Genomic DNA, 26,453 nt, shown 5'->3' on the forward strand with positions numbered 1-26,453 from the left:
GCCCAACTCCCTCCCCCAGCACCGGCCTCCCGCTTGGGAGGAAATCCCAAGCCCTGTGTGGGTGCTGCCCTGCTAACCTCCACTCTTACCGCCGCCCCACCCCCCCCCCCCCGCCCCAACTGCCCTCCTTAAACAGTCCCTGAGCATCCAAGCGCAGCCCAGCCTCTCAGCCATTGTACCAGCGTGTCCTCTGCCTAGCTGGTTTATCCCCACAGAGCCACAGAGCATGCTCTTTCACTCCATCCACGCCTCCGACCAAATGTCACTGCTCAGAGACACTGTCACCGGACAGTTCGCCTAAAGCAGCCCCACCCCGTGCCCCGTCCCCTCCCCCGTGGCCCTTATCCCCTTTGCCCTTATCTCTCTTTGCCTCAATCTTCTGGCTGTGCCTCACAGGATCGGCAGCCCCGACAGCCTGTGAGCCTCACAGGCCAAGGCCCCCAGGGCTGGAGACAGAGGTGCTGCCCCTCCCCTGGCCCGTCCCACCAGATCCCACCTGGAGGTGGGGGAGACAGCAGGAAGGCCCTCCAGGGTGGGCTGGGGGTGTGGAGAGTCGGGAGCCCGCAGGAAATGGCCCCTCTCCAGGGGAACCCTGTGCCCCACAGGCTGCAAGGAGCCAAGTAGAGGCAGGCTTCTCTTCGATCACCCTTGGGGCTGCCATGGCCAGGTGGACGGCTCGGGACAGTCCAATCTCATGCTCCAGAGTATCAGCTGATGCTGGCAGGGGCCAGGAAGGAGGAAACACACATACAGATGGACATACGCACCAGAACTCAGCCCTGCCAGGGCCCAGCGGGCTCGGAGTCAGCCCATCCAAATGGAAGGACCTGCACACATGTGCGTGCCGCAGGGATATCCCGGAAAGGCTCAGTCATTCACACGCACGCACACTCAAGTGCTCACCCACGCCCCCTCCACATACACCCACGTATACACACACACACATACACACACACTTTGGTACAGTCAAAATGGCAGAGTCTGCATTCACAGTGCCTTTGGGGAACACAAAAGAGTGTTCATAACCACCCCCCCCAAAAGTCACTGCCCTGCCCAGGTGCCCATCAAGCAGCTGGAACTCTTAACTGCCCACGGGTGAGCAGGAAAAGTGCTGACCTGCTATCCCCCATTAACACCCGGCAGGTGGCAGTTTTTCTGCAGGACTGGATGGAGCCAGTGGGAGATCCAGCCTGGCAGGGGCAGAGCTCAAGGTGGGCGAGAGCGGATGGGCCGGGAAAGGGTCTGAACAGGCAGTGGCCAGGGGGCCCTGGGGGTGGAGCAGGACTGAGAGAATGGGCGCCAGCGTGGGGCAGCCCAGAAGCTGTGTGCCCGCCTACTCTACTTGCCCACCTGGCCTGCTCCCATGGATACCAGGGGTGGGCCCTGGGGCTGGCAGGCCCCCCGCCTCCACTCCAGGCACCGACCTGCCCCGGGTCACTGGCTCTGCTGCAGGGAGGGTGTCCTGGCCAGCACCCCCATGCTGCTTTTCCTGATTGTCCAGATCTTCCATGAGGCTGTGGGGACACGAAAACCCCAACAAGAAATAGGAGGGCCTTGCCCAGAGACCCTGAGGTGAGGAGGCCTCCTCCTTCACCCCAAGTTGCACCTTATGTATAACTGTAGTGGAAAGTGGGGTGGGGGGGGAGCAGGATCACTCCCTGCGAGCCAAGCCCCACTCCAGCCTAGGGAGGAGAGAGCAGTATCTGTAATTTGTTTTAATAATCCTGCTGAACTGGGAGAAAATTAACAAACGAGAAACCAGCTCGAAATTAATCAAACTTCTCCCTGTCCATCCCCCCACCTTCCATCTTAATGAAGGTTATTTATCCAACGAGCAATAAAACACGGAATTAAATTAAACAGGCCTTTTCTTTTCGTCCTCTCCCCCACCCCAGGGAGGAGGTGTCTCCCGCTTACAGCTCTATAAGCTGTGCCTCTGGGAGGATGGCTGGGAGGACGACTGGGAGGACCGCGGCAGATCCATGATTCCCGGATGCCAATCACAGGGGTTTCCCCAGAAGGAACCCCTCAATTAGCGCACTCCCAGTTTGGGTCTCACTGCCAGCCCTCTGCCAAAAATATGAACGGCAGTTAACTCAACCACCCTCCAGAGATGGGACAGAGGGAGGTTCCTATGGTTGGGTGGGAGACTCCCCAGTTTCCCTGAGAGGGAGAGAAGGGCCTCGGTGTGGAAGGTGGGGACCATGAGCATCCCCTCACCCAAATGAGGATACCTTGATACCCATGGTTCCAGCTGGAAACGCCATCCTGGCCACAACGCCTTGGGAGGAAGGAGCTGGAGGGGGCGCAGGGCACAGGGCGAGCTGAGGAAGGACTTCCCATGTTGGGGAAGAAGCACCACAGGTCACTGCACTGCCCTTGGGCCAAGAACGCGCCCCACACCCTCGACTTCTGCTGGCAGTTTGTTGGGCAGCTGCCTCCCCAGATTTCTCTTCATTGCAGCTTTTGAATCCATTTCCGCTTGTGCCAGGCCACCTTTTAGAGTCACAGGCTCCTAAATAACTACACTCAGGGACCTCCCTCGACCACTCTCTTTGGTCTTTCCCTCTGGCTTTGAAAACTGTAGGAATAATTGCCTTCCATTTACAGCTTCCACATACATTCTCCCATTTAAACCTCACATCAACCGGGTGAGGGAGGTATTTGTCACTGGTGCTCACTTTATAGGGGGAGACAAGCTGAGGCTCAGAGAGGACCCTGGGCGCATCTAGCTGTGGCTGAGGGTCTCTGTGCTGGTGGGCTGGGATTCGGGGCCCAGGGGGGCAGGGCAGGGCTCATGGGAATTGCCAGGTTCCCGGGAAGCCACCTCAAGGCTTGCTGTGGAGGAGCACTGGGGGTTGATTGTCTCCCTGGGAGGAGGGGAGAAGAGGGGGGAGAAGAACGGAGGAGAGAGGGATGGAAGAGGGTGGAGGGTTATTACAAACTCCTCTGTGCCTGCCTGCCACTGCCCATGCTGCAAATCCAGTCTATACAGGGCAACCAGAGGGTGCCTCAGAGCCTTTGCACTGGCTGTGCCCTCCACCCAAACACCATCCAGTCACCTGGCTCCCTTCCTTACTTTCCTGGGTCTATGTTCAAACACACTCAACCTGACCACGTGTTTAAAAGAGCCCTTCCTGCACCCCCACCCCCCACCCCCAGGTGGCTCAGCAAGCTAAGCATCCAACTCTTGATTTTGGCTCAGGTCACGATCTCACAGTTCATGGGGTCAAGCCCTGCATGGAATTCTGCACTGGTGGCGTGGAGCCTGCTTGGGATTCTGTCTCTCCCTCTCTCTGCCCCTCCCCTGCTTGTGCTCTCTCCCTCAAAATAAATAAATAAATTTAAAAACAAAAACAAAAACAAAAAACAAGAAAAGAGCCCTTCCTCTCTTCCGTCACTCTCAAAATTCCGACCCTATGCAACTTTCCTCCCCAGCGCCTGTCACCACTTGAATTATTGCCTATCTTGTTTACTATCTTTCTCCCCCTGTAGAAGGTCAGCTCCATGTGGGCAAGGACTGTATGTGTTTTCCTTCACTGCTGTATTCCAGCCTAGCCCAACATCTGGCCCACTAATCTGATTGGTGAATGAATGAATGAATGAATGACATTATGCCCAAGGCCACCATTCGGGCCACCATTGCCTCTAATCTGAACTGTTTCATTGGTCTCCCAATCACTCTCTCAGACTAAGTCCTCAGCCTACAACCAACCCTCCACTCCACACCCAAAGGAATATTTCTAATCCCCAAATCTAGCCAGGGCACTGTTCTACAGGATCAAGTCCACACCCTTGGCCTAAGCCCCCAGTTCATCCGAGCCGTCTCCACTCATCCACCACCCAACCTTCCCGCCCTCATGCCACAAGCCTTACTGCTTCCATACCAGACACACCCGAAGTTCCAGCTACACCTGCCCTTTCCACTTAGAGCACTATCATGGCTCCTTTTCTGCCTGCAGGACACTGACCACCTCCTCCAGGCAGCCACCGCATGCGTGCCCTGTCCAAAGCGAGTTCTCCCTCCTGAGGCCCCACAGACCCTCACCTGCACCTCCACCATAGCCCTCCTACACCCCAACTTGAGCTATGACAAAATCGCATGTATGTCACACCTCCCCATCCAGGAAGGACCCAGATTAATTCACTCTGGCAATCTCTCCCATTCCTACCACCTGCTCCAGTATCTTGCATAAACTTGGAGCTCCATAAATATTTGCTGAATCAAATGGAACCAGTTCAAACACAGCCCAGGGAGAGTGCCCATTAAGAGGGGCCTTTCCTCCAGTTTGCTGGCATTTCAGGCCAGTCTGAGGACAAACGGACCTTTAAGTGCCACTTAATCGTGACACACAGGAGCAGTTGGCCCCACATTCCACTAACCTCTCCTTGGGGGGTGCCTGGGAGGAAACCAATTCACCAGGGTTGAGAGGTGGCCAGGGCCCTGTTAAAATGGTCCAGCCCATAATAGCAGCTCCTGGCCCAGCCCGGCAGCCTGCACGTATGAGCACGAGCGTGGCCACCCCCATGGGTGAGGACAGCAGGCACAACACAACCACTGCTGAATTATTTATTCCGTACATTGTTAGCGCAGTAGAGAGAGCAACCGTGTCTCCAGGCTTCAATTAAAATATCAAGGCACCCGCACCGTCTGCCCGGCCACATGCCCAGCTCCCACCAAAACTGGCAGGATAGCACCTCCTGGGAAGCCATAAGCGCCCTTAAGGCCAACACTGCTTCCCTCCCTCACCTCCCCACACCCAAGTCCTGTTTCAGCACCACGGACAGTGCCCCCTCCTCTAAGCCTCCGCTTTGACCTTTAACCCGGAGCTGCCCCTGAGACACTTGGCAAAACTTCCAGGGCTCTAAAAAACCATTTAGTAAATCGATGACCTAAAAGAGCCTTTCTGGTTTCCCAAAGCAGCCCTGGGACAAGCCTGGCTGGGTTTTGAGCTGAACTCCGATTCTCTATCAGCTCCCAGCACACCCTGCCACACTTTACAGCACATGGCCGGAAGGCAAGAGTTCAAGGCTCCCCCCACCTCTTCTCCAAGCAACACGGTAAACTCTGGGCACATCACACCACCTCCCTGGGCTCTGTTCTTCTCAGTCAGAAAATGCAAATGATGATGCCCAGGCTGTGATCTCCAGGGAGTGTCACAATCAATGAAGAGGGGCTTTGAAAAGGTAAAAATGAGATATGAATGTTGGCCCTACTAAGAGAGGGCTTTAATTTCATTTGAATGGGTTTCTGCAGCCTTACCACCCATACCCCAGCCTGAAATTCCCTGCTTCTGGGGCACAGACTCAGAATGAAGACAGAGCTGGCGGATCCTCCAAGAGCTGGCTGGGTCACAAGCTAACTAGGTCACCCACGAGATTTACTTCAACAACCCCCGGACTAGAATATGAGGCCGAGTGAAATCAAAGTGGGCGAGCTGAAAAAGAGCAAGAAATTGCAAACACATGCCGCCAGGAACTGTGGAATGAGCGCAGGCTTCGGGGAAAGGCGGTGCTGCGGGCCTCTGCTGCTTCCTGGACAAGCCTGTCTCCTCACCTGTAGAATTTCCCGGCTGGTCACTTACCTTAGATAATCTATGTGAGGCTCTGACACAGTGCCAGGCACATAAATTCAACCACGGGTGTTATTAAGCACCCACTATGTTCCTGGCCAGGAGGCAGAGCAGTAAAGAAGCGAGACACAATCCTGCCTTGTAGAGCTGACACCTGAATGATGGGTGTTGTTATCCATCAAGATGACGGGCAAGGTAGCATTTGAGACGGACCTAGAAGCCCAGGTGGAATTTCCAAAGCAAAAAAAGATGGCGAGAAGGCATAACCCTTTTGGGGAAATGTTTGGCAGATGCCTCATTAAGCTAATCATTCATGTAGCCAATGAGCCAGCAATTTGTGTGTGTGTGTGTGCGCGCGCGCGTGTATGTGGTATGTGTGTTCACATATATGCAAAATGAGTGCTTGTGTCCACTCAAAGACACGTATACAAATATTCAGAGTAGCTTTATTCATAATAGCCAATCACCAGATTCAGCCCAGACGTCCAACGGAAGCAGAGTGGAGATACGTAAATTACGAACTAAGCACACGACGGAATAGTACAGAGCAATGAAAAACAGGAATATAGTCAAGCGCATGGATGAATCTCCCAGATCACGTGAAAGATGTCAGCCACGAAAGGCTTACTGTATGATTCTGTTTATACAAGCTCAAAGCCAGATGCAAATAATCCATGCTGTTAGAAGTTGGGCTAGTGATTAGCCTTGGGGAAGCTAGGATATTGACTAAGAGAGGCTCAAGGGAACGTTCTAGGGTACTGCAAATGTTCTCTGGCTTGATGTTCATACACATAAACGCATTTATAAATGCTCATCAAGTAGTACATCTGAAATGTGTGCACGTTACTACATATAAGTTATACTTCAATTCTTTTTAATGTAGAGGAAAGGAAAGGTGGACAAAGGAAAGACCGGAAAGAGAAACCAGCAGACGGGATCTTGGGAGGCTGAAGGAGAGGAACCGGAGCAGAAGTGGCAGCAGCCAGAGGGAAGGACTGGGGTGCAGGTAGGCCGGATGGCCTGTAGAGACAATGCCACCGTGGGAACCCAGGGGCTGCTACCTCCTTCTCCAGGCACCCCCTGCCATGCGTCCCACCTGTCCACAGCAAATGGTATAGATGAGGTCATTTCCCCTCCCTGCCAAGCCTGGCCCCCTGCCCACCACCTCCCCTTCAGCCACCGCCCTGGATTGGAATCCCTGAGTTTAATTTCTGGAGCACCGGTGGTGGGCGGGGGGGGGGGGGGGGGGGGTCTTTCACCCAGGGCAGGAATAAAGTGAAACCACAATCTCTCAGCCCCACACCGGTAGTTCAGCTGAGCATGTCTCTCCAGGCCCCCGTGTCCCACGCCCACAGCATCACTGAGGACACCTGGCTCTGCCTCCCACATTCCACCTGCTATGTCCACCTTCCCGTCCGCCCTTTCAGGGAGCTCACCTGAGCACCTGTCTCTCCCAGGATTACCAGTCCAATTAGGCAGGACCCTCCCACCTCCTGCTTCCCACCTACCCAGAACCCAAGCCTTCACGGTCACATCCCCCCATGGAGGGAGAGTCCACTGCAAATGCCCAGACACAGTGAGGAAGCAGCCCAGAAACTCCACACCCCACCAGCCACCAGAGAGATGTGACACATAAAAGATGATAGGGCCCCCTGATGGGGGGTTGTGTAGCCATCACCCACCATGTTTCAGAGACTATTTAAGGATGGTGGAAAATGCTCCCAACCGCAGCCTGGTGGGCAAAAGCTGGCTACAGAACCACATAGATGTTACGGTCGCAGTGTCATAAATTATACACAGGAAAGGCTAGAAGGAAATACACAAACGTTTCAAGTTTGTCACTCTGGATGGCGGGATGAGTGGGCAATTTTCATTTGCTTCTTTATGCTCTTCTGTTTTCTTCCAGATCTGCAATGAACATGTTGGCTTTTATAACAACACCAACAGGAAGGAGTGTGGGGGCATAAGCCACACTCACACATAGGGGCCCAAGGCTGACTCTCCCGCGCTCCGTGGGGCAGAGGGAAGACCGACATGCTTCCAGCCTGCAAGTCATCTTCACCACCACCCATGGACTCACACTAAGAGCTGGTGGCCTCAAAGGATCTGCCTGTGACATCCAGGTGTGTGTAGAGGGCAAGCACTGGGCTGGAAGTCTGGGACCCCTGTTCCAAGCCCAGCTCTGATTTTGACTCACTAGGTGGTCTCCCACACAGTAACTTCTCTGGGTCTCATTCTCCTCAAGTAAAGTCAGGGCATCTGTCCGGACCACTTTGTAGAGCTGTCGTGTGGAATGACCAAGAAGCAACTGTGAAAGATCATCACCTGCCGATGGTTGTGAGTGACCCTGCCTCCCCTATTCCCATTTATCACTGGGCCCTAAGGCCGTACCACGGTTTCCAAGAAATGCTCAGAAGCTGCCTACAGCAGGTGTCTGAAAGTCCCCAAAATCATGGGCCATACTCCTACGCTGACTCACAAGCTGTACATAAAACATACGTATTTTTAATTAAACTGGAAACCAAACAAAAGCTAAGGAAAACTCCACTTCTTCCTTCAAAACGTTACCAAAGACCACTGTACAGATTGTAGCAAAACCCACTCATCGGACCTCTCATGAAAGGTCATTGGGAAATGAACCTGGGAAAGTTCATTGTCAAATCAAGTACCAGCTGCCGAACTTCCAGGAGGCTCTGTGCCTGATTCCTTTGAGGAACAGAGATTTTTGTTCTTCACATTGACAGCTTTCTGTTAAAAATATTTTTTGACTCATCCCTCCAGATTCTGTGGGGACCCACAAAAGAAACAGGTGACATCGTCCCTAACCTCAGGGTCTCTCGGTGGAGAGACCAGAGGGAATGAAAGCTCAGGGGCCAGCACTGACTAAGGGAATTGGTCCAGGCGGGGACTGGTTTGGGCGGGAAGGGTCTCAGGGGAGGAGGACATTTGAAGCTGGACATGCAGAATGGGAAAGAGAGTTTTCAATAAGGGAAGCCACATCTCTTTCAAAGAGAGTTCGGTGAATTATGCAAAATTAACATAATAAATATGTACAATGTGCTCCAGGTGACAAGGCTCTTTGCTCATCTCACTGTGTACCTTGGGGTAGGAGGAAGGAGGCAGCGGATTCCTTGGTGCCTCCGAGGAGGGATTGCATGGAAAATTCACATGGAAAACAAGAACAGTTTCAAGTCCCCCAAAAGAAGAGTTTTGAGGCCCTCCGGGAAGAAGTGGGGAATCTCCTGCCTCACTACCCTCAGAAAGTATTCAGTAAAATTGGATCTGGATGCATCGTGCGGATGGGAAATTGGAGAGGCCAGACAGTCTAAGTGATTTTGCCAAGGGCCCAAGGCTGGTTAGAACAGAAGGGGGGCCCTCCCGGCAGCGGTCAGTGAGAAGTGTTTAAACCGAGATGCGGACGGACGGATGAGCCTTACCTGCGGACCTGGGACAGAAGCACTCCTTGAGGAGCCAGGGAGGCAAGGGACCAGCCAAACTCCACCCCCGAGCCGCTGCAGGACCCAAGGAGTCACCGCCCCTCAGAGCTGCATCTGTTAAATGGACACACAAGGCAGCCATGGGGCCCAAAGACAGCAGAATGTGGGCACAGAAGCAGTTCTGCTGGGAGCAATCACACCTGAATGATGCGGGGGCGGAGGGAAGGGTGGGCAGACAACCAAGCCAGGCCAGCGATGGTCATCCACCCTGTCGGTTCTCAGCACCTTCTCAGAGCATGTGTGGGATGGAGACCCAGGAGCCCAGGGCCTCCGGCTCCCGCTAGACCCCCGCAGAGGCCTGGAGCTGCCCCCTGCCCCTGCCCCTGCCTCCACCTCCACACAGACTCACAGTGAAGTGGGGCCCACTCACTCTTCTGGGCAGCTCTTGCATCAAGGACCGGGGTCCCTGCTCCCCACGATCTGCTGCACAAGGCTGGTGGCACAGGGCTCGGGTCAGCATCAGCCGCAGGGCCTCCTCCCGGCCCCGCCCGGCTGACAGCAGAGGTGGAGACCCAGCCACAGGAAGTGCGGCCCCCACCCCTGGCCGGCAGGAGGGCAAGAGATTACGAATACGCTGGTCCTGTGACCCGGCGCTCTGTAGGAATTCTCCCGACAGAGACACGCAACGTGGCCGATGCACGAAGTCAGCCGCACAAGGGGTGTTCTCAAACGCACGAGGTTGGGAAGCACCTGGTGTCTGCCACGACGAGACTGGGAGCGGGGAGTACTCTGTGGCCGGACAAAGGCCGAGGTCCTTCCTGGCTGATGAGCAATCCCCATGGCCACCAGGCAGGTGCTGCGGCGTGTGAAAAAAGCGGAGGAGAACGTATGCGTGCACACATCCCCACCCCCCACCCCGCACCCCAGATTCAGTGAACGGTCAACGGTGAATGGCGCCCCCGGAGTTTGCAGCACCACAGCCCCGAGTCCAGACCACAGCCCTCTTTGGAAGGTCACACGGGGAGCAGCGGCTGCCTCCACGGTAGGACTGGGGTATGTCCTTTGGTATGTTTGAAAGCCCATGGGAATGTATCACGCGCTTAAAAAATAATGCTGTAAATAGCAATGATAGTGATAATAATATTAACGGTAATACTGTAGGCCTAGGGGGCTCCAGGGCCCCTGGATAAAAGGCACATTCAGAAGAGAGAAGCATCTTTAAAGGAGACCCTCTCAGGCACTTCCACATACAACCCCTCTCTCTGCCTCCCGTCCCTACCCCTCCAGACACCCCTTCCTCTCCCTCCACCCCGCAAAACACTTGAGCGAGAAGGCAGGACTCAAGGCCAGGAGGGCCCAGCGCAGAGGCTGGGGGCTCCCCAGCCCGATGCTGGAGGTGAAAGTAGGGGTCCTGGTGCGGGCTGACGGGCCAGAGCCAGGCCGAGGTGGGCGTGGGGGAGGGGGCTACTCTCCCCTCATTAGGTTTGTTGTACTTTCCTAATTGATTTTGTGTCTGTGTCCCCGGGATACTTAGGACCATCTTAGAAACCACTTAAGCAATTTAAAATAATCAAAGTACTTATAAGGCACTTAACATTTCCTCACACTTCAGGCTTCCCATAAACCCCCTTCCAGCTGCAATCTGAGGCCTCAGTCAGAGGCAACCGCTGCCAGGAGGTAGATGCCTGTGTCACCGGGAGCCTCAGCAGTCCTGAAGCGAGACGGCCAACCCCCACACAAGCACCAGGCTCGCTCCCACTCTCCCTCTCCTCTCTCACCACCAGGCCTTTGGCCTCCTGGGTCCCTCCACCTGGAATGCCCTCCCCCACTGGCCAGCACAGCCCTCCACCTACCTCACTGTATGCTGGCTGTTGAATCTCAGCTAGTTGTCCTCCTACAGGAAGCCTTCCCTGACACCCCACCCCCCAACCGGGCCTCATCCACCTCCGTGAAAGCCCTCATCTCACTGTCATGGAATTACTGACCGTTGACTTCTGACATCAGCGTCCTTGGCCCATACTCCAGGTCTCTAAAACATGGCATGGCCTGCACGGGGCAGTCGTCCATCATGCTTGTTGACCAACACAACGAACCCAAAACCGACTTCACAGACAGAGTCAAGGAGGTACATTGCTCCTCTGGATGACACAAGAGCCCGGTCAGGCTGTGGCAACCCTGGGTACATCACAGACCTCAAAAGCACCAAGCCAACCCCCAGAGGAGGCAAGGGCCAACCCTGACTGAGTCCTCACCATTATCATCACCCCCATTTTATAGAGGAGGACACTCAGGCTCAGAGAGATCCAGCAACTTGCTCAAAGTTGCACAGCAAGTGACTGGCAGATCCAGGCAAGGCACCTCCAAATGTAGGTCCATGAAGCCCCCAGGAGCTTATGAAACAAGACTTCGCACGCAAAGAGTCCCCGTCGCAGGGCCACGTAGGCCCAGGCATCTGGTGAAAACTTGTGTTTTAACAAGCCCCAGGGGGTTCCAATGGGGAGACAGGTTTGGAAACCAGCACCCTGCATCAAAGGTAGAGAGCAACATGGCAGCCTCTGGGGAAGTTCAGGAGGCATATTCTCCACGGGTCTGCAATTCCGCTCCTGAGTGCAACCCACAAGAAAACTCTCCCAAGAACACAAAGAGACACGGGCAAGGATGGTTGGGCAGCACCCCTGGGACGAGCCAGGAAGATCATCAGGGGACTTGCCCAGGTGACCCCAAGAAATGAACGAGTAAATGCACAGGGCGCTGTTCCAGTGAGGAACCACACGGCCAAGAAAAGGAACGGAACAAGCTGAGCAAATGCAGCCAGCCCCAGGACACCCAACATGATCCAATTTTTTATCAAGCTTAAAACACACAAAACTAGAGGCACCTGGTTGGCTCAGTCAGTTAAGCGTCCGACTTCAGCTCAGATCATGATCTCAAGGCTCATGAGTTCGAACCCCACGTTGGGGTCTGTGCTGACAGCTCGGAGCCTGGAGCCCGCTTCAGAGTCTGTGTCTCCCTCTCTCTCTGCCCCTCCCCTACTCATGCTCTGTCTCTCTCACTCTCAAAAATGAATAAAACACACAAAACTATTTTTAAGTGCACAGTCATTAAAAGAACTAAAAACAATCTGCACAGGACAGGGCGGTGGCGGCCTCCGAGGAGGAAGAGGCGGAGCACAAGGACGCTCACACGGGCCCTCTGATGACGTTTACAATGTTTTCTTCCTTAGCATGAAAACAAACATTGATACCAGTAGGGCAAAATATCAATATTTGATCAAGCCAGGTGATGAGTCTAGGACAGTTTATTCATCTCTATAATTCTCCATGTGCTTGAAGTTTGGAGGGTAATAGAATACATGATGCCTTGTGAGAGTGAGAGAGAGAGAGAGAGAGAGAGAGAGAGACCCTTTTCTGTCAAGCCCACCTGGAAGATACCACTCATCTTTGATAAAAGGCTCCTTTGTGAAAGCTGTGTGCACCCCATATCCCCATCTCCCCTCAGAACAGACCTGGTCCTGGAAGCCACACCCCTCACACACCCGGCCCCCCAGTCCTAAGCCTCAAATGTCCCCCCTGGTGGGGGAGGGGGGTTGCCACCCAAATTCGTTCCTAAGGGTCCAGCTTTGCCCTCTTCCTGCTGCTCTGACGAGGGGGCCACACTGGACTCCCTGACAGCAATCAGGGCCTGAACTTGGAGGGAGACAGGGAGGCAGCAGCCCTGAACACAAATACCACCCCCACACACACACCCTGCAGGACCTCCCACTGAACCACAGCCCCAGGGGCTGGAGAATGAGCTAAGTGTCACCTCTCTGCTCCTCAGCCCCGGCCAGAGATGCCCAGACACCCAAGGACCCTTAGGGCCCCCCTATGCTCCTGCCCCGCATGGGGTGGTGCTCAGAGGGCTCCCTCCCTCTCTCCCTCCAGCATATTTCAGCCCTAATGAGTTTTAAATTCCCCTAGGCCCCCGGGGATGGCTAGAGAGCCAGCAGCCAGGCCGGTCCATCTTCGTGGTACCTGTGCCTCATGCCTCCTGGGTCATCCCAGGGTACTTCTCAGTGGCCCCAGGAAAAACAGAAGCCTGGGGAGGACTCCGGTCCAGGAATGAAGGAACGAAGAAAGAAAGGAACAGGGAGAAGAATCCAGCCTCCCCCTCACATGAGCACGCGTTACAACAGCTACTGTTCCTCGAACTGGGCCCTGTGCCACTTTTCATTGTCCCGTTTAATACAACCGTCCTACCCATCTTATAGGTCTGGAAACTGGGCTCAGACGTCATGTGACCCGCCCAAGGATCACACAGGCAGGAGTGGCAGGGCCAGGACTGGCCCCTTTTGAAACAGCTTCACACCCCTGAGACCAACCCCGTCTGTCCACCACCCGGGGACGCGTGCAGAGCCCGCTCACGGTCATCCCACAGGCGAGGAAAACAGCCCCGAGCAGCATCTGCCCACAGCCAGGCCACATCTTCAATCAAGGGGAAATTTCTGGAGCTATGTTGCAGGGGAGAGGACCATCTGAGAACGGAAAGGGGACCTGGAGGGGTTGGGTGCCCACCAGAAAGTGCTCAGCACATTAGGGTACCAATGGCCCTAATCAAGGTGTGAAGCGGGCAGGTGGCCAGAGTGGCCACGAGGCGGGGGCACACCTGTCCAGAAACAAGTGAGCTTGTGGGCCACTCCTACCTCTTGGCCTTAACCATGGATAAGGCCACCCCACATGACCCAGAGAGAGGCCCAGGCAGAGCCAGAGAGGGTATAAAAAGGAGGCAGGAAGGAGAGAGATGGGGGGAGAACAGAAGAGGAAAGCAGAGAAATCCACAGAGTCCCAAAGGAGGAGGCAGGGGCTGGGAACCAAGGCGGGCTCTGATTCCCCCGCCTCCCTGCCCCCCAAAACGTGGCTCCAGGATACAACTCTCCACAGCAGCCCAGAGCCTGGAGGCGGGGGCATGCATCTCCTCACCTCACCCCAGCCCGGGCCCCCAAGTAAGTGGCAAGCGTAAAGGTCAATTGGAATATAAAGCAGAATGTGCCGCCTTTTCATTTCCAACATGTCTGGGTCATAAAAATGCAAGTTTAATAAACTGGGAGGAAGTGGAAAAGCACACAGCTCATTTAGGACTAGGCAGGGGGAGGTACTATGAGCTTAACCCTCTGACAGAGACAGGCGGAGGCATGGGCCACACCCCTGCCCCAGGCACAGCTCCCACACAGGGGTTGCTTTGCGGGGAGGAGGGGGGTTGTGGGGTTGCTCGGTTTTCCCAAGGCTGACAGACAGGGCCAGGGGCACTGAGGGCAAGGGGAAGACCCAGGCCCAGGTCCCTGGGTCCCAGGGAGGCCCAGTCCTGCCCTCCACAAGCCCATGGACGTCAGGGAGACCCACAAGAGCCACACAAAGGACCCCACGTACCCCAGGAACAGCTCAGCCCTTCACGGGTCAGGAGAGTCTTGGAGTTTGAGTCAGGGTTTGAAGAAGGAGTCTGACTCTGCCAGTCGGGCATCAGGAAGGAAGTTCCAGGAGGAGCACACGGCCAGGAAAATCCCCGAGGCAGGTTTTGGAAAGCATAGCACACACTCAGAATATGCAGGGTCGAGGCAGGCTGGACTACACTGGAGAGGCCACGAGAAAGGCCACTGGGGCCATGGCAATACCGCGGTAACCTGACCGCTGGGGAGTAGGCTCAGTGCTCCTTCTCCAGGAGAGGCCACCAGGTAGAGGAGTGGGCTTGGCCCACCTGATCCGATGCCCTCATTTTACAGAACAGCCGACCCACCCAAGGTCACAGCGCGTTGTCAGCAGAGCCAGACCCAGAACACAGGTCCCTGAGCTATGGGAGGCTTCAGTGGTAAGGGGACCCACAGCCCTCCCCTGAGTGGAGAGCCAGAGATCACCCAGCATCCCCCACACCTCACAGTGAGTGCCTGGAGAGCCCCAGGACCAACACACTGGGGGGAACTCAGCTACACTCACCCATCATCCCTCTGCCAAAAGCCAGTGAGCTGCCCCTCCATATTGCCCAGCTCCCCAGCCTGCATGACTCAGATCACTCCCCCTCCCCCCTTGAACCCCCCTTCAATGCTCTGCCTGCACGTGATGAGGACTAACATTACTGAGCCCTACGGTGCACCCACACCACCAGCTCCTCACTACATTATCCTACATCCTTACCCTGAGAGGTACACGTGATTCTACCCATTTCACAGATGAGATGAGCAAGGTCCAGACAGGGTGAGGGATCTGGGGCCAAGATCTGAGCCACCTACCATGTGGCCGCCTCCAAAGCCAGTGAGTGCTCTGGGCTGCCCGCCGCAACCAGGCACTCGGCCGATATCCCCAGTCTACATGCCAGGTGCTGGTCTGAGCATTTTCCGTGTGTTCACTTAATCTTTACCGTGCCCTGTGAGGTGGGGAGCATTTTACAGACAAGGAAACTGAGGCACAGAGAGGTACTCCCAGGTGATAAATGGCAGAGCAGGGGGTTGAGGACAGGCCATCTGGCCCCGGAGCCCATGCCTTAACCATCGCATGCTACCGCCTCTTGGGGCTCCCCATCTGGCTGGCCCTGCCTCGCTCCTGTCTTGAGCTCTCCTTCCTCAGGCCAGGGAGACGGGGTGGAAGAGGGACAAGGGGCCAGGGGTGGGAGGAGGCCAGCAGAGTGGGAGCGGAGGGAAAGAGTGAGCCTCTCCCACAGGCTCCACCCTTATATCTCCTCCCCCACCCACCCATCACCTCTGTGGTTTCACGAGGACTGTTCAGGGACCATTTGCATATTTAACAGGTGAGGAAACTGAGGTCCTGAGAGGCCCAGTGATTGCCCAAGGTCCCCAGACTCCTGCTGACCCCTCCCCCCCACAACACCCTTGGCAGCAATAAGGGTCAGGATGTAGGTTTGGGCACTCCCTTGGTCCCCCTCTCCCATCCCCAGAGCTGTCTTGGTCCTCCCTCTTGAGTCCCTAGGTCAACAATCAAGCAAAGTCCTGCCCCAGGGCCTTTGTATTTGCTGTTCTCTCTACCTAGAACACTCTCCAGATATCCAATGGGCAAGTCCCTTTGCTCTATTTGAGCTTATGCAGAAATAATCCTTCTTCAGTGAAGCCATCCCCAACCATCCTGTCTACATTGGCACCCCTCCGCCATGCCTCAGCTTTGTTCTGCAGGGAACTGCCCCCCCCCATTAGGTATTATACAGTTTACCTGTTCACTGCCTGCTTTCCCCCCCTAACATAGAAGCCCACCGGGACAAGGCCTTACTCCGTTTTGTTTCCTGCTTTACAAAGTTGCTTAGAGCGGTGGTTCTCCACCTGGGCCGGCACATGGATATCACCTGGGGAACCCAAGCCCCATCTCAGACCAATTAATCTGAATTCCTGGGGTGGGGCTTGGGTACTAGGATTTTTTTAAACTCCCTGGGTGATTCCAAGGTGCAGCCAGATGGAGAACACTTCTCTAGCAGTGCTAGGCACAGAGAAGATGTTCGATATGGAGTCCGTGAGTGGAATGAGTGAATGAATTCTTGCCCCGGGGCCCTGTCATCTCCTACCTGGACTCCAGGAGCACACCAGGCCTCCCTCCAGGGCATTTCTGGGAAGCGGCCCCAGAGGCCCCTCTGCCTCCTTGAAATTTCACAATCATGAGCCTGTTTGCCAATCCAGTCACCAGAGCTGAACCCAGGCTTCCAGCCCCAAACCTCCTGTATTCAGAGCTGGGTCTGCAACCCCAGGGTGTACCTGTGAGGCAGCTGGCTCAAGAGGGCTGCAGCGGGGGCAGGGTGCTCCCTGGAGAGCCTGGTGGGATGGGAATACTAGGCCGACTCAGACCACACGGTCTCGTGGCCAACCAAGCCTCCTGGCAGGTGTCCAACCACAGGCCCGGCCCCCAGGCCTCATCCGCCTGCTGGAGCTTGAGGAATCCGATGCTCTAGTAAACTCCCCAGGTGACTGTGATGAGGTGCCAGGCTTGAGAACCACCGAGGCAACGCAACGTCTCCCCCAGCAGCCCTACCCACCCATCCTTCCCCCCGCCTTGCATCCCCGGTATCCGACTATACTGGGGGGGGGGGGGGCACCGCTCCACTGTGGACAGTAACCAGGTGGTTGGGACAGAGCACAGCGGGCAGAGAGAACAGCCAGTGGAGTGGTCAGTGGGGGGCTCTGAGCCCAGTGCCACATTCCCCCCCCCCCCCCACCGCACCTCCCTCCCCTCTCTCTGCAGGCTCCAGCCTGACCCTGACGTCTTGACGTCCCCCTTCCCAGGCTCTCACCAGAGGGACACCTGGTGCTTGGGGGAAAGAGGGACTCTGTAAAAGCATGGGCTATGCACTTCTCACCCGAGAACAGCCCCTGAGAGTCACCCTCAGCAAGACCTACTTCCCCCACCTCTTCCCCTCCTTCCCCACCCCTTCGGCCGCCTAGCCCCTCACAAACGCTATCAAAACTATTCTACCAATATCAAAACTGTTCCGGTAACACCCGCGTCCCCAAAGCACCTACGAAGGGTTTTGCCCACATTATCACCTCTGCCGGGTGAGTGCCGCGCTGCAGACGATCAACTGAGTCTCAGAAAAGCCACGCAGTATTAGGCCAGGTCTCAAACCCGAGTCTATCGGATGGCCAAGAGTTAGGAGAGCAGAGTGGCAAAATGGGTAGATTCGGGGCCGCACAGTTTGCATGCTGGCTCCACCACGCTAGCTGTGGGACCTTGGTCAAGTTGCTTGGCTTCTCTGTGCCTCAGTTGCCCACTTGTACAATGGGGATAACAACTGCCCACCGCGGGCTGCCGTGAGGGTTAAGACGAACCCTGGCACAGGATATGTGTCGTGCAAACGTTGTGATAATTCCACCTCAGACACCTCTTCTGGAGGGTCCCTCATTCACCCCCAAATATCTATTGAGGAAGCTTTGTTGGGACAAATCTCTAATAACAGCCTAAAATGGTGCATGGGGTTACCCTCGAACAGGGAAAAAGGTGTAGGTGAAGGGAATTCCAATTCCATAAGTCAGGGAGGCGCTGGAGGTGTTTGGGAGGGTGGAAACACATCCAAGTGGTCCTGGAGTTCACCAGAGTGATGGGCACTGGTTGGCACTGGTTTGACCCAATGGTTGGATGGGCTGGGCTGCACTCATCCCCACGGCCAGGGGCGTCTGCAGGGTGGTGCAGACCATGGCATCCCTGCTGGTATCACAGAGTTTGGGGGGACATGGGGGAGCAGACGCTTCACTCTCCATGACACCATTCAGCCAAGACTCCTGAGAGCCTACTGAGAGCCTGGCACCAGCCGGGGGTCCTACGGGTGCTGCTGAGGGTCAACTGGTCTCATCTGCTCAGTCCCCAGGTGGTAGTTCAAAAGTAGCCCTATACCTGGCTGGCTGGGTCGGTAGAGTGTGCAACTCTTGATCTCAGTGTTGTGAGTTCGAGCCCCATGTTGGGTACAGAGATTACTTAAAAAATAAAATCTTTTTGGGGCCCCTGGCTGGCTCAGTCGGTTAAGCATCCGACTTCAGCTCAGGTCACGATCTCGCGGTTCGTGAGTTCGAGCCCCACGTCGGGCTCTGTGCTCACAGCTCGGAGCCTGGAGCCTGTTTCGGATTCTGTGTCTCCCTCTCTCTGCCCCTTCCCCAGCTCACACTCTGTCTCTCTGTCTCCAAAAGAAATAAACATTAAAAAAAATAAAATCTTTTTTTAAAAAAAGTATCCCTGTAGGGCACCTGGGTGGCTCAGTCAGTTAAGCATCTGATTTCAGCTCAGGTCATGATCTCACAGTTTGTGAATTCGAGCCCCACTTCAGATGAGCCCTACTTCTCTCTCTCTCTCTGCCCCTCATGGGATTTTTCTCTCTCTCTGCCCCTTGCTCACTTGCACCGCAGCCCCCCTCAAAAAATAAATAAATAAATAAATAGATAGATAAAAATTTTAAAAATAGCCCTAGACAATACACAAATGTAGGTCTTATGTATACCCACAAAACTTCATCGCTGGGCACTGAAATTTGAATTTCATGTGATCTTCCTGTGTTGTGGATATATTATTCTTTTGATTCTTTTTCTTCAACCACTTAAATACCAAGACCATTCTTAGTTCGTGGGCCATACAAAAACAAGTGGTGGGCCAGATTTGGCTCATGGGCCATAGTTTGCTAACCCCTAGTCTAGAGGGGGAAGCCAGCAGCAAAAAGGAAAACAAGCAAATATGGGCATAAGTACAAACTGTGATGAGTGCCATAAAGGGAAAGATGAGGAAACAAGATAGAATAACTGGGGCGGGGGGGGGGGGGGAGAGGCAGAGGGGAGGGAGTCCATTTAAGCTTAAGGTTGAATGAGAAGGATCTAGCCTCATAGAGTCAGGAGAGAACATTCCATACAGAGGGGAACGCAGGTGCAAAGGCCCTGTGGTGGGGAAAATAGCACAGTGTCATGACGGACCATAAGGAAAATAGAGTGACTGTGTGGATTGCACCCAGGAGACACAACAGACGTGGTTGGGCACCAAGTAGCACAGAGCTTCTGAGACAGGCAAGGGTTTGGAAGTTTGCATTTTAATCTAAAAGCAATAAAAGGTTTAACAGAGGTGAGTAGATTCAATTCGGCTTTTAGAAAGATCTCCCTGGCCACTGAGCAGAAGTCTGGCTGTGGTAGGCCCATTTAGAAGCAGGGGGAAAAAAAAGAAGCAGGCAGAAGAAGAGAAGGTTTCTGCAATGGTCTGGATGAGAGGCCCCAGAGGTGGGAGGCCCCAGAGGACACATTCTGAAAGGAAAGCATGTAGGGTTTCCTTGTAGAAAAAGGGTGGTCAAAACTGTTGCCAGGTTTTTGGCTTCGGTGCTGGAAGGATGAAGTGGTCTTCAAGGGAGAAGGGCATGCTGCGGGGGCGGGGGCGGGGGGGTGGTGGGGGGGCGGTGTAGATGGACTCTCTCCAGAGCTCCTCCTGGTTGTGCAATGAAAACACTTTGAAGACACAAAGCCATATCCTCAACAGAACATCTTGCGTTATCTAAGCCACAAAGTCTCCCCAGGAGTCCTGGGCCAGGCGCGGAGGAGCTTAGACAAGCCAAGCACCAAGCAGGCAGCTTTCTCCAGAAACAAGCCACAAACCGTTACAGCACTTACAGCCCCACGTGGGTCAAGAGCATCACACAGCCAGGCGGGGCGGGGGGGGGGGGGGGCCAGAAGGGCTAGTATGCCTCACCACTGGCCCCGGGCTGGCCTCTCTTAGGAACCTGGGGCACCTGCCCACCTCCACCCTCTCCCCTGCTCACCAGTGTCCCCTCCACCCCCTTTCCTGCCTTCCCCCTTCTGCCCTCCCTCCACTCCGCCCAGCTTTTTCCTCCCACATGCCACTGTTGTGACAGCGAAACAAAGCTCGTTATCTGAAAGTTGAGTTGGCTGCTCAGTCTTCAGGAAGACACAAGAGGCCCAGCAGATGGTGGGGCCTCTCCAGGATCGGCCTCAAAGGTCACCGTCTGTCACTGCCCACCCGCTCCAGCCTCTTCCACATCAATGGAGTCTCTCGTGATGGTTTCAGGTCCAGCCACAAGCTGTGCAATGACATTTCCTGTGGGCTGACTGTGTGCCAGGCACCGTGCTAGGCCCTCCCTGGACATTAACTCCTAATTCTCTCACCTGGCCTAGAAGACCATTATCATCCCCATTTAACAAGCGAGGAAATACACAGAGGCGCAAACAAGCTAAACAATTAGCCAAGGTGGCAAGGACTGGCTAGCCTCCCCTTCTTCAAGCCTCAGCTTTTTTGCCTGCTGCAAATGAGGGAGGGACTCTGTGCAATGACTTCTGGATCCTTCTAGCCCTCACAAGTCTGCAATTTGAAAACTGCTTTCTTCCGAAGGCACTTAACGTGTTCCTTCTCCCCCCAACAACGGCTGCTCTCAAGAAAAGATCTTATTGGCTTATTCACACTTTGGTGCAAATGCCCTATATGGTGAGCGAATTCTGGGGGCATGAAGATTCAAACCCAGGCCTAACTGGCACCCAAACCTGGGCTGTCCCAACATAGCACTACATAGGCCAAATCCTCAGGCTTTAGGATGTCTTCCAAAAGGTATGCTTTACACCTATCAGTATTCCCTGTCTCCGGAAGAGAGCCAAAACGAGGATGAAGGGACAGGAAGTAAGGGATATAAGCTATCAAGTCAGATCCAAGACTACTCAGAGTCAGGGCTTCTGGTCCCCACAAAGGCCTGAGTCTCACTTCCAACCCAGTTTATTTGGACAGGCAGTCTGGAAGGAGTCAGGCCTGGGAGCTGGGGACCTGCCTTCTAGCTCCGCCCTGTCACTTAACAGGGGTCAGATTCCACCTCTATACGAAGGGGAGTTGGCCCTTCCAGCTCCAGTAGCTGGGAGGTTTGCTCACCCCCTGGCCCCGACTGCACCCCATTAGCTTTTCGCCAGGCAGGAAATCACCTCTAGTGTCCCCAAGCCCAGAGCTCCTCTCTGAACTGTGCACAGGAAATTCACCTCTTAGAGGAAGGGGAGCTATAATCACAGACTCTGGTGGAAGCTCCCAGCAGGCCCCACTTATTGGCCTTGGCAGAGCAGGGCTGCAGTGGTGCCCTTTGAAATAGACACCTGACACAGCTGCTGTCCCTGCCTGGGTGCCCCTCCCTCATGCTCGCCAGCCTGGGGCCTCCGCTCCCTTTGCCTCTGTAAATGGTTTCTAAGTTTCTCACCCAACCTCTCATTTCTATCAGTTTAATTATTGAGGAGCCCTCTTGTCGCCAGCCTGGAACATTAACGCTGTTAAAAGGAACCCAGGGAATGCAGACCACAGATGACTGACTCCTTCTGGCTCGGTCCCCATCTCCGTGCCCTCCCCCTCCCTTCCCTTTCCCAACATGTCCCCTCTGTCCCCCATTCCTTCTCTCCTCCCAGGTCTCTACCCCCCGCCCCTGTCCGGTCTCTCTTTCTGAGCAGCCAGGGAGACTCCTGACTGTCTGTCCCAACCTATTCATCTCTCTGTAATTGGAGGAGGCACAGATAAAACTGAGGCCTGGGCCATGTTCACAGGTGACCAGATGGGCAGGGAAAATGAAACACTTGTGAGCCCCTGGCTGGTGATGCACTTTGGCCCAGGCACCCTCACCCCACCAGAGACCTTTCTCCAACCAAAGAGGGGTGAGCACAGAGGTCACAGCGCATTCCCATGTGGGGTCACTGGATGCCTCATCCCAAAATATCCATGTTTCCAAGAACATGCTCACCATTCTTGGAGCCTTTACCCTGTGTCACGTGACACCTCTCCACTCCTTTGATCCTCTCTACCTCCCTATAAAGTGGGCACTGGCTTGCCCCTGGGAGGTGGCAGGGAGGCACTCACCAAGGTCATAGCCCCCAGGGCCCCATCAGGCTGTTTTCTAAAACATCCAGAGTAGGGGCGCCTGGATGGCTCAGTCGGTTGAGCATCCGACTTCAGCTCAGATCATGATCTCATGGATCATGGATTCGAACCCTGTGTCAGGGTCTGTGCTGACAGCTCAGAGCCTGAAGCCTGCTTCTGATTCTGTGTCTCCCTCTCTCTCTGCCCCTCCGCCACTCACACTCTGTCTCTGTCTCTCAAAAATAAACATTAAAAAAAAGTAAAACATCCAGAGTCACCAAAAGTGTTTAATAAAAAGCTCCAATAAGGAAACTGCAGCAGCCCCATCTGTGGTCTGGCCTTCTCCAAGGCTGGGGGTCTAGGCCCCATCCAGACAGACTGACAAGGAGTCTGGGGCTTGTCCCCTCTGCTGATGGCCAAAGTAGCCTCACCTCTCAGGCCTGGGGCAGGCAGGCTGAAGTGATGACTCAGCTAGCCCAAGCCATCACCATCATCAGGCCCTGGCCTGAGCAGCTGAGCCCGGCTTCCTCCTCCGCTCTGGGTCTCCACTCCTCAATGCAAAACAGGGCAGGTGGGAAGGCTGGACCAGGCTACCCATTCCCAAACCATCTACCAGGAATGACCTCAGGCAGCACAGCCCCCCAGAGGTTGTTCAGATTATCTATTGCAAAGTTTCCTTCATCTTAATTCTGCATTCTTCATAATGCATCCATTTGTTGGAAAATTAAGATAGTGTTCCTAGACAGTGTTTCATAAAACCACCAAGTAAAACCAACACTCCAGAAAGAAGGCCTATAGGTGAGACAGCATAGCACATGGCCCCACAAAGTTCCAACCCCCACTCCACACTGTGATGGGACAACTCTAGCTTCCTTTCTTTACCACTCATCCCCACCCCCATCCCCAACATGGTGACCTTCCACACCATTCACCCCCACTTCTATCCACGCTCCCCAAAATGCCCCCAAGTACGGATGCATCATGGGACTGGGCGAATGGACTCCAGAAAAGGTCCAGGTGAGAGAGCTTCAGCCTCAGACTTCCCACTCTGCATGGGCCCAGACAGCCTCTCTCAGCCCACTGCACCTAACTCTGGAGACTCTGAGGAGAGAAGGGGCCATCTCCAAAGGCTGAGAGCCTAACACCAGAGTGAAGGAGGGACCCAGCAGCTTCCTCTGGGCTTTTCTTTCTCCTCTTTCCTCACATTCTCCCTCCCTCTCTCTCTCCCTCCTCCCCACCCCTTACACACACACACACACACACACACACACACACACACAGTCGCACACGCACACACAAACACACAGAGCAAACAAGGCAGGCTCCGAGAGCAGAGCGGCTCATAATTATTGGTAAAATGCTTGTAATGTTTTTCTCTCTACCCGGTAGCTTTCAGTTGTTTTAGCAGCTTAGCGAAGCACTTGGCTCCAATTGAATTGCAAATCAGCAGCTCTTGCCCCAGGAAGAGAGGAAGGGAGGTAGCAAGGAGGGGGCAGGGAAGGATTCCAGAAGGAAAGGGAGAAAGGTGTGCAAGGAAGAAGGGCAGGAGGAAGGAAATGAGCAAGGGAAGCCTAGTTCGGGGCCAAGGGCAACAGAAACAGAGACTGCCTGCTCCTTCCAGGCCCTTTCCCTGTCCTCATCCATTCTCTATGGGTTCCGTAGCCCAATGCCCCATCCAAAATATCAAGACACATTTTCTAACCATAATCTTGGGGTGGAGTAGGAGGGCCACACAGGGCTCTCTCAGCTACTAGAAGAAAAACATATCTTTCTTGGGAATTGCAATTATTTGAAAACAATGTCAAAACAAAAGTCTTGCTTTTTCTCCCTGGCAATCTCCAACATTTGTATTTCGATTCTATCTATCTCTCTATCTTTTACTCTCTTTACCTTTCTATCTACCTATATTTCCATGTATCCATCTTTCTGTCTTTATATATACATACATCTGTCCTCCTAGCTCCTCCTCCCTTCTGTTGTTCAGCACTTCCTTTTCCCCTCTTGGTTCAGCATTCCCCACTGAGGAGTACAGTTGATCAGGCCGCGTGTGCTGTTTCAGCACCATGGTCAGCACCACAGCACTGGGTCCCTCCCTGACACCTCCACTCTGCTGAGCCTAGGCTTTGACCATAGGACTGCCCCCAAATTCTCATATACTGCTCCCTGGGAAACATACTCTCTTCCCCAGAGTCCAGGAAGGAACAGGAGAAAGAAGCTGGCCAGGCCTGGCACCCTGGGTGTGGAGGGCTGGGGCTGTTGGTAGAAACACACATCTGGGGCCAACCAGCCAGGCACTAACCTTGAAGAGACGGAGGATGTTGGCCACCATGATGGAGACCGAGCTCCCTGAAGCACCGATGACACCCACCACACGTTCAGGTTTGGTGATGATGGGTGGGCCGCCACTGCCACATCGGACCTCCGTGCCATCCTTCTCGATGAGCGCCTGCACAAAGGTCAGCGACTGCTCGAGGGCATGGGTGTCCCTCGAGCAGGTGTCCAGAATGCGGGCGCCCAGCGTGATGTTGGGCAGCAGGTCCGGGTCATTGTTGATGCGATCCAGGGCAAAGAGCATGGCCTCCAGTCGGTGGATGCCCTTTTCCTTCTTAAGTTCTCCACAAGCCTTGCCCTCTGAGCCCCGGCCGTGCACAGGGAACAGGCCTCCCAGTGTGATGTCCCCATCTATGCGGATGGAATTCATGTGGGGGTGGCCCTTGGGCTTCCCCAGGGAGGAAGGCATCCAGGGGCCATAAAGGCTAAGGAGCAGGCAAAGAGGCAGCCGGGCCCACCACCAGCCCCAGCCTGTCTTCCCAGGCATCTCGGAAATCCCTAGAGACCCATGAATGGCGGGCCCCACTCCTAGCCTTGGCAGGCCCCTAGCCCCGCAGCCTGGGTGAGCATGGGCAGGGCAGCCCCCACAAGTCTCTCTGGGGCAGCTTCAGCAGCAGGGTGGCCAAGGACGGCCAACAGGGTAACCCATGCTGGTGCTCCTCGCCACTCAGGCAGTGCTCAGTTGCCGACACAGGCCATGCCCATGGGCAACAGGGAGTAGCCAGGGAGCAGCAGAGCTCCAGTCTTGGTCCCCACGTCCTGCAGGCCTGTTCTTGATGGATGAATGTGAAAACAGGAGAGTGCTCCTAGCTTGATGTATCTTGGCATCAAGGAGAAAACAGCTCCAATGCTCTCCTCCTATCAACCTTAGAAGGGAGAGAGAGAGAGAGAGAGAAAGAGAGAGAGAGAATCAAACAGAAGCCCAAAGAAGACATTAGCTATTCTGATCGCTCATCAGGAGCTTGAGAGAAGGAGACGCTGGAGGTTATCACCACAGGCTCCACAACTCTGAACTTGGCTCTTGGAGCTGCTGCTCAACTTTGGTTCAAGTGGGAGAGCCCGAGGCAGAAATTAGGTCATGTTTGAAGACTTCTTAAGGCCTGTACCCACTGCCATCAGAAACCTAGGCATCAGAGAGCACAATTCCCAGGAACAGCCTGGAACTGGCTTGGGTGGAAGAGAGGTCTTGCTCACCCACATGAAGGAGTAGCAAGAAACCAGTTTTGCAGGGCCCAACCCCATTTTAGAGATGAGGAAACTGAGGCCCAGAGCAAGAGAGCATTTTGCCCAAGTCACACAGGTAGTGAGAAGTGAAACACTGTGTAGAGCCCAGCTTCCCAGCTGCCAGCTCTGGAACCAGAGACACTCAGGCTCCTTGGGGACTCTGAGAGAGACCAGGAAAGCCAGCAAGGCCCCCTGCAGAAGAAATCAGGCTGAGAGCTGCTAACTCTGAAGGCCAGGGAGAAGGGGGGGCTGTCGGTTCCCGGATTCTCCTCCTGGAACAATGCAAATTTCACATTGCCACCCCAGGCAGAGGGCAACCCCAGGGGCTCCCAGCTCAAGAGGCAAGCCTCCTTGTCATGTGCTTGGCCTCCTTCCCCCACCCTCTTTCTGCTGGTCTTTATCTCTCCCATTTCTCTGCAGCTCCTTCTCTCTCCCCCACTTCCTCCCTCTGAGAGTGGGGCTCAGGTTACGGCCTGAGCCACTGCACATTATCATGATCATTGTCATTATTATTGTTGTTGTGATTAAATATTTATCTGCAAGGGTAGAAGAGACAACACCAGCTCTTC

General features: G+C 54.7%; 1 protein-coding gene across 9 annotated transcripts in view; it reads right to left on the bottom strand.

Annotated features, from left to right (window-relative positions):
* GRM4 (glutamate metabotropic receptor 4) overlaps window positions 1-26,453 on the bottom strand; it is a 151,442-nt gene that overhangs the window by 114,862 nt on the left and 10,127 nt on the right. For 6 of the 9 annotated variants that reach the window (XM_058733615.1, XM_058733616.1, XM_058733612.1 and 3 more), the window contains one exon: window positions 24,629-25,526. The exons of 1 other annotated variant lie outside the window; for it this stretch is intronic. In XM_058733615.1, the coding sequence (XP_058589598.1) occupies window positions 24,629-25,147 (519 nt within the window). In that variant the 5' untranslated portion in view covers window positions 25,148-25,526. Of the gene's footprint in view, window positions 1-9,010; window positions 9,149-24,628; window positions 25,527-26,453 lie in introns of those variants that run through there. 2 more of the 9 variants (XM_058733613.1, XM_058733619.1) reach the window with 2 other exon arrangements.

This window comes from Neofelis nebulosa, chromosome 6, assembly GCF_028018385.1.
Source record: "Neofelis nebulosa isolate mNeoNeb1 chromosome 6, mNeoNeb1.pri, whole genome shotgun sequence".
Lineage (NCBI taxonomy): Eukaryota > Metazoa > Chordata > Mammalia > Carnivora > Felidae > Neofelis > Neofelis nebulosa.